Source organism: Hyalella azteca, unplaced genomic scaffold (assembly GCF_000764305.2).
Source record: "Hyalella azteca isolate HAZT.00-mixed unplaced genomic scaffold, Hazt_2.0.2 contig8774, whole genome shotgun sequence".
NCBI classification, from domain to species: domain Eukaryota; kingdom Metazoa; phylum Arthropoda; class Malacostraca; order Amphipoda; family Hyalellidae; genus Hyalella; species Hyalella azteca.
In genome coordinates this window covers 453,786-469,676 of record NW_025938859.1, presented here as the reverse complement: position 1 = coordinate 469,676, position 15,891 = coordinate 453,786, and the positions used below count along the sequence as shown (strand labels likewise).

At 36.1% G+C, this 15,891-nt stretch overlaps 1 protein-coding gene across 1 annotated transcript; it reads left to right on the top strand.

Annotated features, from left to right (window-relative positions):
* The first annotated feature begins 1,868 nt into the window (after positions 1-1,868).
* LOC108676675 (leucine-rich repeat-containing G-protein coupled receptor 4) lies at positions 1,869-14,040 on the top strand. Its single transcript, XM_018164793.2, has 6 exons — positions 1,869-2,061; positions 3,210-3,380; positions 4,300-4,501; positions 8,661-8,815; positions 11,331-11,441; positions 13,568-14,040. Exons 1-6 carry the CDS (start codon positions 2,056-2,058, stop codon positions 13,712-13,714), a joined length of 792 nt encoding a protein of 263 aa, XP_018020282.1. The 5' UTR covers positions 1,869-2,055; the 3' UTR covers positions 13,715-14,040.
* The last annotated feature ends 1,851 nt before the right edge of the window (positions 14,041-15,891 follow it).

Genomic DNA, 15,891 nt, shown 5'->3' with positions numbered 1-15,891 from the left:
TGCTTCTGCAACTAGGAACTCGTATATGAGCGTCTGATTAGTCCAAGAAGTTTGTTGGATGTGTTAGCTTGCGTTTCAACATGCTTAGACAAATTTCAGCTCCTTGTCGACATAAACTCCGAGACGTTTTTCCACACTAGACTTTTCATTCATTATTCTCTCGTTGCAACCATGTCTTCTCACTCTGTAATCTTGCTGTTCATTGTTCTTCCCGAGGTGAAGTACTTTACACCTGTCAGCATTAAACCGCAGCTGCCACGTATCAGCCCAGTTAACTAAACAGTCAATATCATCTTGCAATTGCGCTTTGCAATTGCATGGCGAGTAGTGCAACTTATACAGTATATCCTATAGTGATTTAATATTTTAGCTTCCACTTGCACTGATCCCGTCTTGCTCATTTTAGAATCCATGCGCATTTTTAACGCAGAAGTTTGAATGCCAGTTTTAGTTCTCATCTCTTAAAAATTGTTAATAAATAGTTTTGTCTAATCATGATTATTTCTAGTGGCTAAGGCGTTAAAATTCAATTTATTTTTAATTTCAGCTGTGTGCTGAAGTGCTAATTTATTTTAGGAATTCATAAATTTCCATCGTACGCTGATCGCTGGGGAGCGTTTTCTACAGAGATCTGATGAGTTTCATTGCAGTTCTCTGACTTTAATTCCTGAGCATGTTAGAGATGCTTTAACAAATGATATATTAACAAATTTTAACAGACTACTGCGAAGGGGAAGTGTTTAATGTATATTTTTTTCCACTATCGCACCTATACTCATTTTGAGCCTAACATATAACGGTTGTTATTGATGCTGTTATTCTAAATAATAATTTAAATTTATAATAATAATGCAGAATAATAATTTATAGTTAGATTTCGCACGAGCAGTATTGTCGAATGAGGAAGCGTGTCATGACTGCAATGTTGATATTTCATGACCATGAAACTTGTGCTGACCAAAGTTTGTCTATTTGGGACAAAGTCATTGGTGATTCATGAGTCTTAAATGCATTACACACGCTCAATTTTATTCTCATAAGCGTATTCTTTTATATATTTTGACTATTTATTACGTAGCATTGTTGCGAAAATCGTTTGTGACGTTATTCATGCTATTATTATTGTGAATGGGTATATTCTTTGTTATTGCATTTTTGCTTGCAAAAATCGTACATTTTTGCCAATTCAATAAACCAAAGTTTGCCTCAACCTATTATCGCCTGGTGATGCTTGAATACAGCATTAACAGAATATAATAAAAGGCAAAATGCTACATATACGTATTATTCTGCTATCTAAGACGTTGTCTTAAAAGTTTACAGTGATTACAGTGCCGTCGATATGTTGATACTTTTTTCGCTGATTTAAGAACCGTCAATGCCGATAACGCCGCCACATGCAGCACTTAAGTTGCCGGCCTTCAATAGAAATGATCTATTTTACAAATGAAACTGAACCACACATTTGTTTCTAGCGCAATTAAACAGCTTCGTACTAATCACGTTGTTTTCAAACCCTACAAAACTTTATTCTGACCGCGACCGGTTGCTGTTTTTAGACGGCGAGCTTTGTGCTGTATCTGCTTAATGGTAACTATATAATGTGTAATTAACGGTAGGTATTTTAATCAACACAATGTACAATTTGTAGTCAATAACCCTTGAATGTCATATGATCTCAGATTTATTAACTATTGTAAAAGACAATTGCGAAAAGCTGTTCAAAACTAACGTTATATTCTTGTCTATGAGCTCATATAAGAAGTATCTTATCTGATAGGGTTCCACGCACCAATCTTGAGAACCGAACATTTGGTCATCATTCTAGTGATAAAAAGCTACACTTATTCTTACTCGTGTATTGGGCCCAGAACAGCAGAAGTTTGTGTACAGAATTCCTCGTGCCAGTGAAAACATATCGAACGATTTCACTTTAACTCTATAAATATTAAATTTTCTTGTGTGTGAAATCTATCAAGAACATTCAAAATCAATTTGTCATTCAACCTCAAAGGAGGGTTTAACTTCATTAAGACCATTAGAATCATTCCAAAAATGAAGGTATTAAACGGGAAAATATGCTCAGATAATTTTAAGGGTTAATGGAAAGCAAAGTTTAAAATTTTGCTCATCAGTCTTTGCGTTCATTTGAGAGAACAAGAAAACGTAAACGTATGTTCATTAAGAACAAGAAAACGTAAACCTATGTTCATAATGAACAAGAAAACGTTAAAGTATGTTCAATATGAACAGGAAAACGTAAAAGTATGTTCAATATGAACATGAAAACGTAAACCTATGTTTACAATGAACAAGAATACTTAAACGTATGTTCATAATGAACAAGAAAACGCATACGTATATGTTCATAATGAACAAGAAAACGTATACGTATGTTCATAATGAACAAGAAAATATAAATTATCCGCATAAAAAATTTCGACGATTGTTTGTTACATAAAAGAAAGAGTTGAAACATTACGCGTTGTCGGTCAAACCCGATATCTTTTTGTCTGCTTGGGCAGCTTAGATAATGTAGCGACGTAGCTTGCATTTTTACGCAAATGCTGAAGCGAGAAGTCAAGCTGTCGAGCCTGCTTGCCATGTATCTCATGACGTTCTATAATTGCGCTTTCATCACCCGCCTTTGGTTGTATTCACACTCGACAGATCAAAGTCTTTGATCTTACAACTCTCCTTCATGTGACTTATAGTTGGCTAAAATAAAATGCTGTCCGAAAAAGTTAAACTACTGTCAAAGCTCGCTGTTTGAATTTGTTAAATTCATGGCCAAGTTCTCTGAATAGCCTTGGTAGAATTTTAAATTCTACACTGGTTTAGATTCCCTCTAATAATCTTCATTCACTTCTGAACGCATTTCAATCGATATATTCGTCTTATTTATGGAATAATTAATGAGAATCGTCACCATAAATTATTAATTTTTCATTTAACAATGTATACATTGAATTATTCGAGATTCTTCAGAATATTTTTGTCGTGCATTATTGACTGAGAATATTTTACGACTGAATATTTTCCAATTTGACTGAGATGATGAAATTAAATTTTTAACATATCGATATCGGGAAAACTATAAATTTATGTAAGAATAAAGCATTTTCTTTTGTATGATAATTTTAAAAAAGCTAATTAGTAATTGCACAGGTTGTAGTTGTTATTTCAGTGTGTTTTTGCTATGGTGGCAGGTAGAGCCGTGGCAGACGATGGCAGTGCTGCTGCTAGCAGCGTACGTTGCCGTGCCTGTAGCGGGTGACTGCTTGTGCGATGTCTCCGCATCGGTCGCTTACCCTGGCATGCAGCGCATCGACTGCAGCTTCTTGTCACTCGTCCAGGTCCCGGCAGACTGCTTGACCAACGTATGTATGTAGTTGTACGATCTATTTAAATATGATAAGGCTAATATGTTGCCCTTAATATGATCAAATACCAATGAATGCCGCAGACTGTATACCTACTCCCGGCAGACTGCTTGACCAACGTATGTATATAATTGTACGATCTATTTAAATATGATAAGGCTAATGTTGCTCTCCATATGATTAAGTGACGATGAATGCTGCAGACTGTATACCAGGTGGAAAATAGAAGCCTGCTTCCAACATTATGGTGTCGAAATCCTGCCCCTGAAGACGATAGGAGCAATGTTCCTAAGAAATTTATAACCATTTCTAAGACTATTGGTCATGGCAGTAATAGTTTAAATTATGTTAAAATCTTAAATTTTCAGAAGTTGTAGAGTTTCCCTTTGCTGCTGTAGAGACCTTGCATGATATAGCCATAATAGGGTTGTTAAACGGCCGAAATGTAAATTACTGTGGATAATTCGAAATATCACAATATTCGGATGTAATCCGATGATTAAGGAGCTACGCTCATGCTAAAAATCTACCTTAGCATTCACTAAGATGAATTCTTTATTTTCACCTATGTTATTGTCTGATCAAGCTGATTAACGTGGTTAGTGCCCTTTTCTCCGGGAATATTTTCGGATTCAGAACAAATCAAGCCCGTAAAAATCGTATTTGCCTTTCAATCAGGATTTGTTTCTCAATGTATTATTAACAAAATAGTTTTGCCTTCTGCTATTCAGTACATAGTAATTTAGTAAAATATTATTTCCTTACTTCTTGTTCTGTGAGCATTGTTAGAAATCTTACTTCAAATATATATGATGAATAATCAATTAATCATGTTGTTTGAAATGAGGAGAAGTCTAACGCATTTCAGGAGTTTCTAAGCGCGTTACAGCAAAATTAATTCTTACATTTTGAATAGAGCTTGAACATTTCGGAACTGTTGTTGAGCCACAACGGCTTGACTGACATTCGCTCCACCACCCTGGCTGAGCTGACTGAGCTGCGTGAGCTGCGGCTGGACAACAACCAACTTTCTTTCATCGACGTGACTGCGTTTGAGTTCATGACCGAACTTAAGGTGCTCGCTCTGGACCACAATCTCAATCTGGCCCTGGAATCTGGTGAGCGCAACTTGACTTATGGAGTCTTTAATTCATCAATAATAATAATAATAACTTCGTAGAACCGTCCAATTAGATCAAACAACAAAGTATGAAAGGCTGATAATTGTTTTAAATGAGCCTCTTATTTAGGATTTTTGGATATGTGCCTCTCCTCATTAATGTTAAAATGTTACATCTATATTACATATATATTAATGTTACATCTATATTACATTTTTTATTTTTTCTATACCTGGTTCCACAAATAATAACCTTTTCAGATTGTACTTTTAACACTTTTGACAAGCACTTTCGTTATTCTTTTTTAACACTTTTAGGAAGCGGCTTTATTAATCTTTGGTTTGTAGGAATTCAGGTTTGATTAATTTAACACAATAATGGAGGTGAGTACTAATGATTGCCACTATTTCATTATCTTCAGACGTGATAGTTATAATATATGAAAACTCCATATCTCCGCCCAAATAGACCCAAAAAACATCCCACTTTGTTTTCGAGGCTTCTTTATCAAGCATATTTCAATGACTTATCACCAACCCTCTGGCATGCACAATAATTAATACGTGAGCATTTTAAGAAAATATTATGAACCTGACACAAAATTTTACGATATTCTCGCTTTTTTAAAAAAACATATTATCTGTTCAGTCAATATCAGTGTATGATATTTGCCATTTTTAGCTAGATTTATTCCCTTTAAAATAAGCCTGAAATTTTATACAACACTTAATTTATATAATACAATATTTTTATACAATAAGTTTTCTGAGCGTTATGACCATGTTTTGCAAATGCATCACCTTCAATTTACTCATTCCATGTTCACAATTTAGATGAATCTTATTTAGATGAATCAGCTACCTATCTTTATCTCTATAGATAGATAAGAAGATAGATCTACATACATGTCTTCTGTTTCTATCTTTCATTAGCGTCTAATTTATTGTGCCAGAAATCGAATTTCTGAGTACTTTCATGCTGGTTCAGTCGCTTTATGTAAACACTAGCTGTTTAGAAAAATTTTCTTCTTGGAAAATTAGCTTTAAATATCCACATAATATCTAACGGTAGATGGTAATGGATTTTTATAAATATTAGCAATAAATCATTGCAACGATAAGACCATCTAAAATCTCCATTAAATCACTCACTTGATCCACAAGAAAATGGCGGGATAAAAACCATCACTATTTTATGTCTCTCCGATCCGTAATGATTCTTCATCAACATATATCGCATATGCCTGCTAGCGGCGCACTAGAGCGAATTAGAGCCTTAGATACATGATGAAGGCAGAATTTTGAGCTGTAATTTAATCCATTCGTCTATTTTTATCCCCCGTACTTACGCTATGTGTTTTTAATTTTCAGTGACGAAGACGATTTTTCTGATCTCGTATTGCATTTCTGTTCATTATGTTATGAGTGATTCTGTTGTAAAATGATTTCTCTTACTAATCGGCATTATTCATTGAGCCTCCTGCTAATATATCTTGTAGTTTTAAAGGAAATTAATCTGTTATCACTCATCTCCTCGGCGTTGAAATTTTAATGCTTTGTACTGTGACATCTGTATCGTCAATATTATTCTCTTATACGTTTGCTCATGTTTGGACAGAGATATTGTACTGGAACTAAGGAATACTCGTTTTCATAGTGTCGACACCTTTCGAAACAAAAAACTTAAATTTTTCTACGGAAATCTTCAGAAAATAATGAAAAGTTCAGTATATACTGTCTATCAGTATTATGAATTAATAACAAGTTTCCATTCAGCAGATCTTTAGGTATTATTTAGTTTCTTAGCAAATTACAGCACAAAATATTTGTTGTAATCTTCCTTTGCTCGCGCCTTCCTAAGTTAAACATCGCCTTATTGCTCGCCAATTACAGTTAATTTCTTATTCTCGTCTGCGTTCGGCGACAATTGATGCGAGAATAGCAAGAGATTTCCTGAAACAGACTTCCTATGCTGCAGATATTCCGGAAGAAAAACTAAATTGTTTGGTCACTGTCCAACTAAAGATATTTCTCCTATGTGAGCTTATAAAAAAAAGTTTTCGTCGATTTTTTACCATAAAAAGAAAGTTAAATTCAAGTCGGAACAGCCCTGTTTGCATGTATGCTCTATACATCATTCACTGTATGCTTTATCAGTATACACTGCATGTGTGCCGTTTTACAGCAAACACTGTAACCAACGTTAACGCTAGTAGTGTTCTGTAAGTGAGCCTTTACGTGATCGTAAAGGCCGAACGTTCATGAGCGCCAAACCCGCAACACGACATGGGTTGGTATCCTGCACTTAAAAAAACAAAGTCCTGAAACAGACTTCCTATGCTGCAGATATTCCGGAAGAAAAACTAAATTGTTTGGTCACTGTCCAACTAAAGATATTTCTCCTATGTGAGCTTATAAAAAAAAGTTTTCGTCGATTTTTTACCATAAAAAGAAAGTTAAATTCAAGTCGGAACAGCCCTGTTTGCATGTATGCTCTATACATCATTCACTGTATGCTTTATCAGTATACACTGCATGTGTGCCGTTTTACAGCAAACACTGTAACCAACGTTAACGCTAGTAGTGTTCTGTAAGTGAGCCTTTACGTGATCGTAAAGGCCGAACGTTCAAGAGCGCCAAACCCGCAACACGACATGGGTTGGTATCCTGCACTTAAAAAAACAAAGGTGATCACTAGCCGACGAACACGGATGCTCTCTGAACATCTTTACGCAGTTGGCATAAAAAATCTAATTGGTTTTTACTGTGTCATATTGGAACTCTTTTTACCATTACATTTAATTTCATCTGATTGCACCGGATTTGAAAAAATATAGCATCAAGTTATTTTGATTTTACCACTGCGAAAACAATGAACCTTGTTTATCAGAAATTAATCTTCTCTGAAATCTTGCATTTAATTTGAATAAATTGCTTTTGTATCGTCATCAACGTGAAAAGTTTCGATTGTCCGGTATCTTCATTTTGACTTTTTTTTTCTAAACTTATGCATGAGATTGGTTTTATTAAAAGTTAATTAGTGTGAGTTATCGTCCTGATGGAGCATTTTATTTGTAGATAAATTTTGGGTCGTTATACGAACAATTATTCCTATAAATTTGAATTAATTTTTTGGCATTTGGATTAATTGATTTTTGAAAGACGATTCACTTAAGCACAAACATATCAAAATTTCACATAAAAAATCTCAATATACAGGGTGGGGCAGAACCAATTGAGCAGTTTAGAGCAGTCAGTGCTCGCAGGGAAAGAAGGGGATGTGTGTGCGGGTGCTTTTTTCCAGCCCCTCTCTTATTCCCATTTCAGTAGCAAACATGGTGTGGTCAAGAGAACAGCGTGGTTTTGCTGTTCGCGCATATTTCGAAAACAATCAGTCCGTGATTGCAACGCTTTTCGGCAGCGGTTCAATATTCCACTCGATGATGCTCTTCCTCAGGCGAACACAATTCGGTCCTGGGTTAAGCAGTTGGAGGCAACTCTTAGCACACTAAGAAGAGATACACATGGCCGACGCATGTCCATCAGAACACCAGAAAATGTCGAGAGGGTGAGAGCAGCAGTCATCCACTCGCCATGACGTTCTGCACGAACGTCATGGCGTTCATTTCCGTTCATTTCCATATCTTCGAAACGATGATGGCCCAACAATTGAACGAAGCAGACTTTGCCAGCCGCCAAAATCTGTGCGAAAACATGCTTGAACAGATTGCTCCCGACGCAGCGTTCTTCAGCAGTGACGAGGAGCATTTTCACCTCTGTGGGACTGTAAATAAGCAAAATTTTCGTTACTGGGCTGAAGATAACCCACAAATTATCCATCAAAGACCACTACATTCTCCCAAACTAGAGGTCTGGTGTGCCCTCTCGCAATTTGGTGTAATAGGCCCATACTTCTTTGAGGAGGAGGGAGTAACCGTGACAGTGAATTCCGAACGCTATGCTGCAATGTTGCAAAATTTCTTGCAGCCCAGGATGGAGAGCATTGTTGAAAATGAAGCATTGGGAGACGTGTGGTTCCAGCAGGATGGTGCTACAGCTCATACAGCCCGAATTATCTTTTCCTTGTGCGCAACAAAAAATATTATTATAATAATGTTAATATTAATAAATAACAAAGATATTTATTCCTCCATCAGCTGTATTCTCTTACCTTGTGAGCCTCGAGGAGCTGACGACTATAGGCACAAACCTACGGTACCTGCCAGACATCACAAACCTCGCCCACCTCAAGAAACTGGACGTGCGAAGCAGCAACCTCGTCACGCTCCCCGTGCATATGTTCAACGACCAGGTACAACTGTGTTCAAATCATGGATTCGTTTAAAGGCGTTCTACACTGGGTAGAAGTCTATACCCCACGTTACTGATGCTTTTCTTGTTCAAATAATTCAATTGTAATTTTGTAGAAAATTTTAACTTTATTACGCCTACAAATACTTGAATAAATCTTTGATTAACAAATTTGACAGAACTTAGCTAAGTTAGTTAAAAAATAGAATAAAAGCTAATCTTGTTGTAAGTTTATTGATCTAGGGTGAAGCTCGGCAGTTATAACAACATCAAACTATGGATTGAATGATAAAATTATTAATTTATAGAATCATTACTTCAATCCGTGCCTATTCGCACTCGAATGAAGTAGAGCTTTTTATTGTGAATCGGAGTAAAAGTAACTAAATTAGCTTACATTTCTCTTACATTCGCATTGCAGCCACTCTTTATTGCACTCAGTTAAGAAAGTGTACGACGATCACACGAATTTCCTATCAGCAAAACTCGGAAAATAGCAGGTACCACTTTATTTCATTGTTACCTCATGAGTACTGAAACTCTATTTAGTGTGACGTCATAATAATATATGTTAACAATTCGTACCAATAGTTACTGGATTAGCTGTCAATTCAGTCATCAGCAAGAATATTTCGACTGGTTTCCAGCAGCTTCAATGATTTTCCGTTGACAAGCAATATACATTGCACGCATGCCTCGAGTCCGCTGAATGCAAATGATCATGCGTGAGTTATTGCATAACATCCATCAGTATCAGAATGCATACAGTCATTGCATCTACATAGTTGCAAATCACGAGATTGGAATCCGATCTTAGTCATCAAAAGGGCAAGCTCAGAGCTTATCATTTATTCATGACACAAACGTAGCACTTCAGTATGTAAGCTTAAAATTTGCGCACATATTGAACCATAAAGGTATGTGCGGATTAATTATAAAAGCATTTTTAAATTATGTAAACTTTGATGAATCTAAACTTAGATAATTAATCAAATGATCTCGGAGTTGGTAAGAAATTACGCTAATGAATGCTTGAAATACGTTTATATGTCTGTGAATGAAATCGTGTCTGTGAATGAATATACCATGACTGGAATTGTGCATTTCTTCTCTTATTTGAATTCACTCAATAAATCATTACCCAACTCAGTCATTAATAACAAAGACGTAATTAGCACGTAACTACAACTCACAGAAGCAACAGGCTTTTTTTCATGGCGTTCTAAACACATAAACAAACTTGAATCTCATTCATTCAGTCTGAAAATATACTTATATTACATCATATAGAACTTTTTTAATTCTTCGCGAAACCATGTACGATTAAATAACGCATTGCTTTTGAGGGCTCGAACTTTAAATTGAATGACGAATATCGTCTTACGAATACAGCTTTCAATTGAAGAATTAACATCGTGTTAGCGACTTGGATTTGATTTAAACAATAAATATCGTGTGCCAGACGAAGCTTGAAATTGATTAAAGAAAATCGTGTAAGAGACATAGGTAGCTTGAAATTGAATATCAAATGGCATGTAAGGGATATTGCTTGGGGTTGAATGTCAAATCGTATGTGAAGAACACTGTTTGGATTTGGTATTCACGAATCGCTAAGGTCTGTCTTGTGCGCGTTTGCTTCGTAACTTGTGTTGGCCTCTGATAAACGATTAATGGACTACTAGCATTGATTGATTGATGATTGATTTTTAATGGGTCTCAATTTATAATCAATTTATTATTGCCTATATGATTACAATTGTACTTAACGAGAATGATTGACTACTTTCAGACTCTTTTTTTTTTGGGGGGGGGGAGATTCCAGAATCATGACTGATGCAAATATTCTTGAATTTACTCAGATTACTGAAAGCTGCAAAATGAACTTTTACAAGCATGTCTCTTTGAACAACAAAATTTCTCCCGAATTGTCTTGTACTAAATTAACAACTTGTGTACCGAAATTTTACAGGCGAACTTACATTGTATTCAATAAAGTTATGCGTATATGGTTCCACTGTCCATGGTTCACTGTCACTAGCTGTTTGCAGTCACTTCCACAAATATATCAATTTCTTCCCAAATTTCGCGTAGAATTTTAATGTTTCAATCGCGCAAAGACGGAAACAGAATAACAGCTGCGTGATTAATAGAACAGCAGCTGCGTGATGTCAAATTCAGTTAATCCAACGCTATGCCGATGTCTTTAATTGATCAATATTTCTTTGAATGTAAAATGAATGCATAAAACGATGCATTCAAACGAAAAATTCCATCCCTGTTACTGAACAAGGGAAATCTACCCTGAACGCAGCCTAATGTTCATGTAAAGCATGAAGATATATAAATCAGTTAAAATAAAGAAACTACTTCGTGATTTTTACTCATTGATATGAATATAAGATCAGAGGTTTAATGAAATGCAAGCTCCTACCGCGAATTTTTCCTGTGTAACATAATTGTTCGTAATAATCAAATATTTTCCACATTTCGAATAATAATCAAATATTTCCTTGCAGCTAGCGGCCCCCAGTATGTACGTCAGTATTCAAGGAAACAAAATTCCTGATGCCGCGGTAAACTCCTTCCTCGGCTTGCCCGACGACACAATCTTCTACGTTGACACTGAGGTGAGGTCTGCCCGCATCAGAGCACATTTGTTATTATAATTCCAGCCGTCGATCGCATGAGGTCAAGTCAGTCCGAGACAAGTTTGGAAATAAAAACAAACATTCGGACACGGGGGCTCCGGGTTAGTCAATTCAACATTACGTTTTTTTCTGTATCAATGTTCTTTTTCTCCGAGCTAGAGTAGTAGATAATGACAATTCAGTTGTCAAATAGGAGTTCATATGTTCAATTTGTCTACATCAAATTTCAATGTTACCTAAAAGTTTAAGGAAGTTCATATTCAATCGGAAAATTTATTAATTTAATATCGTTAGATGAACATTGCATCGGCATCTTACTTGCCACAATATTTTGCAAAAATTGACAGCGTAGTGCCTGGAATTTTACATAGTTCCCAGTTCCCCAATTTATTGGACTATACTTTCATGTGGGACCACGTAAGAAATAAGAACCACTGTCATCCTGTGAAAAATTCCAACTTTAATCAGTCAAATTGCGATCGAACTCATATACACCCGAATATACGGTCTGTCATTTATGTTTGACGTTAGTTATAAGGATTATTAACTTGCGCAAATGATCTCGCGCCGTCCGACCAAGCTCGATACAAAGACCTGCGACTCATTAACTGCGTCAATCAATGTTGAAATCGAGACCGAAAGTAAAAAAAAAATCCATTTTATCAGGTACCTTTTTTCAAATGATTAGTAGTTAAATAATTGACAGTATTTTTTGAGAAAAAAGACAAATCTCGTTGCATAAAATTTAAAAATATTTGCCGTCATTACTTCGAGGTACCATTCATATAACGAGCTAACGGGTACGAAAAAAAATTAATGTTACCACCAGTTGAAAATCTTTACTACGTTGCAGAAAGAATATTCTAGCCAGCCTAAAATAACGACAAAGAAATGAAGGTAAGATAAAAGCAGTAAAATACACTGAAAATTTGATGGAATTTATGTCTACACTCCTTGAACAAAAATCAAATGAAAATGGCACCGCCCCACCGTAACGCATCATAAAATTAAATTTGTGAAGCTGGAAACTGAAAATCAAAATATTCTTGATGGTGCACGTGTCAGAATATTGTTGTCTCGCACGTGTCACAAAAGCTTCACTTTTATCTCAGGGTAAATTAGATGAGCCCAAGACTCTTTCAAGCGCTGAACAACGGCGACATTCTTAACTCTAACACTGCCACTCAAGGGCCGTCGATTGCTCATCCAGAATGCATGTCGCTTTGAATCTTACAAGCGCGCGCTGTAGTGAAAAGTTCAAATAATAAATAGTGACTGTTCGATTAAGCAAAAGCTTTGGGCGCCGCTTGACATTTCGTTTCTGAACTAAAATAAATAAATAATTAGTCACAAACACACCGGAAAGTTCCTTAAATTAAAATCCGTAGGCCAAAGGAACGAAAAATTATTCAGCAGCCGCCAGTTTTGTCAAAGCCTTTGAAATCATGTATGAAGTTAAGAAAAGATCAGAGCTCGAGACGGATTAAGGTTTTACAAAAATTCCAAAAACATTTCGCTTTGAATTTTAAAGTTTTATTAGCTGTCTTTGTGCTAAAGAAACAAAATTCTCATTTCTGATATTTCAACAGGTTCTATGATCTATTTATTTTAGACAACATTGTTAATTTTACTAATAAAGTAAAACGTAATTGAATTTTTTAGTTAATAAATTTTAAAACGTAATTGAATTTTCACGATGAATGCGGATTTGAGAAAAATCTATTTACGGTTGATTCTAAAATGTTAGATATTTGCAAACAAAACTGGTCAAATTTGTGCATAAGTATTATAATTGGAAAATATTCGAAAATATTTAAAATTATTGATGAACTGAAATTATTTTTCATGAGTTCATATTATTTCTAACAATCCATCACACGCTTTAATGCTTGCATCACGACCTACAATTTGATGTAAGTAAAAAGATTGTTAACATATGAATGTTCACTGCTAAACAAATTATACAACACTAAAAATTCTTATATATTCGTTAATTAATTTCAATAGGGTGCGATTTCAGGGCATTCTGTTTCAACTCAAAGTTGCATATATTTTTTTAACTCAGTTATCTCCATTTCAATTAACTAAAATTTTTTCCTCCGTAGCCGCAACTCATGTTCTGGGCGCACAACGTCACAGAGCGAGATGCCTTCATCGCTAAGCCGTGGCGAGTCAACTTCGACTTGCCGGGCAGCACTGTCATGTGTGACGTGGACGGGCTACCTGGCGACCTCACCATTTGTTATGGATGAAAGTTTATTGAATAACTCAAACATTGTAACCCTTATTCATGGTCGGGGAACGTGAATGAAGCATTTCTAGTGACATCGAAATCTAATCTCATTGATGCGAATAATATTACAGTTGATAGTTCGTTCATCCGTACGCTTCAATGTTGCAATTTATTCTTCATACTTTCTGTATAAAACGCGCACTTGAATTAATATGATACTAAATACTTCTTTTGTCTTGGTCAACAGTTGGTTCAACATGCACACACAGTCTTTCACTCAGTCCTTTTTTGCTATTGTATTTGGAATTCATAGATTAACAACAGAGAATAAAAAGAGTTTGAATCGGTAACGTTTTATTTTCAAAAACAATAATTTTTCAGACTTGACACCTGAGTGGTCACTGCACTGAATTCGGCGCGTCTATGTTGAAACTATTTTACGAGGGGCTTCAAGAAGTTCGTCGTAAAACAACAGTTTTTAAAAACGATCAGAGTCATAAGGTTTACTTTCAAAAATGTGCTTTATCTAAGTCGCTACACTTCCGTGAACGGTGAAACCAACCATCAAGTACATTTGCGTAAAATTGAGAGTCATGCCATTTGAAAATTTGAACTAGGTTTTGACAGCTCTTTACGCTGCTACGATTGATGGAAACTGGGTAGTGGGCACTTCTCAATTATTTTTAAGTTTTTTTAATAAAAAAGTCGGAGGAGGCTAAGTCGGTCCCACGAGGTAGATGCCCAATGATTTCCTATGGAAATTCGCGAAGCAAGCTCCTGCCTGCTGAGTGCCATGCGCGAGTGCATTGTCGCTGTGAAAGACTGCGTGCCCATATGCTGCTTCCCGAGGGGTTTCTCAGCAATTAAATTGAAATTTTTTATTAAATCTCTTTATAATAAACAGCTGTGATATTTTTCTTGTTTTCGAACAAATCAAATAACAAGAACCCCTCTGCATCCCAGTAAACCTGCCCTCTTAAACGCTCAGCTTTTTCGTTGACGGGCCACCTTTCACCCCAGAACAAATCCTGCTTCGATTGGGTTTTGTCTTCGCAATTGTACTGATAGAGCTATGTTTTAGTCCCGGTCACACTCCACGTAAGAAAATTTCAGGGTTCTCAACCCACTTGTTCAGAATTTCCATAGGATTTTTTTTAATTCACTTGAACATCGCCTCTGCCTTTGATTCCTGCTTATCTGGGAGCAACGACTTGGAACCCATCGAGCGGAGAGCGTGCTCAGTACCAAACTGACCACCAGAACTGTGTGTGCGGAACCCACGGAGATATCGAGGGTATCTTATACTGATTTGGTGGTTATACGCTTATCTTTTTCAATGAAATCACGAACGGCGTCAATGTTTTCCCCATAAACTGATGTGCGTTGTCTGCCTCTGTTGGGGATATCTTTGGTCTCATTTATATCGTTTCCTGAACGACTCTGGGCAGTTGGAGGCATTGCGTGTTATAAAGAGAATTAAAAAACGTAAACGTGCTTGACATACCGCATCCCAAATTGTCTGGTCAACCAGTCAGGTCCATACAGAGTTGTCTTTTTGTTATTCGTTCCCGTTTCAAAAGAAGCTAAAATCTGCATGAATTTAAAACCGAATTATTTATAATCGCAAGAGACATGAAATCTTCGAAATAAATAAATAAACATTCCACGAATATGATATTTGGAAAATTGTTGTGTGCCTGAGGAGGAAAAAGATGCACATCAGCTGCCGAGACATGTCATCGCCGTCGATCCTCAACCTCCAACATTACCAGCATTGTTATCAACTTATCACATTACTAATTACTAAGGCTACGATGCAAACACCACCGCCAACCAATCATCGTAGACCGAATCAGACTCATATGCACGTTTCGTGATAAATAAATGTCGTACCCGGCCAAAGTCTGGAATATTCACTTAAATTCTTTATGATGTAATTTTGGGGTTGGCCTGCTAGTGATGAGTGATACGCTTTTTATAATCGCCGTCTATGCTCTTGATCGATAACTATCCTGTGGTAATTAAATAATCAGTTACAATTTTTCTCAAGTACAATTGAATCATTTTCACCCCTAGAAAATATTACACAGATTTTCCCAATATAGCACAGGCGTAAGGTGGAAGTCAAATATATACGTGATGTCGTGAAGAACAGAATAATATCCATATATCAGGCTACATATTCGTATTGAATAT

What these genes read in the sequence shown, in the direction of transcription:
- LOC108676675 (XM_018164793.2), top strand. An exon ending in CGGCAGACTGCTTGACCAAC is followed by an intron (nt 3,381 to 4,299) that starts GTATGTATGTAG and finishes CATTTTGAATAG; the next exon opens with AGCTTGAACATTTCGGAACT. An exon ending in TGCATATGTTCAACGACCAG is followed by an intron (nt 8,816 to 11,330) that starts GTACAACTGTGT and finishes ATTTCCTTGCAG; the next exon opens with CTAGCGGCCCCCAGTATGTA.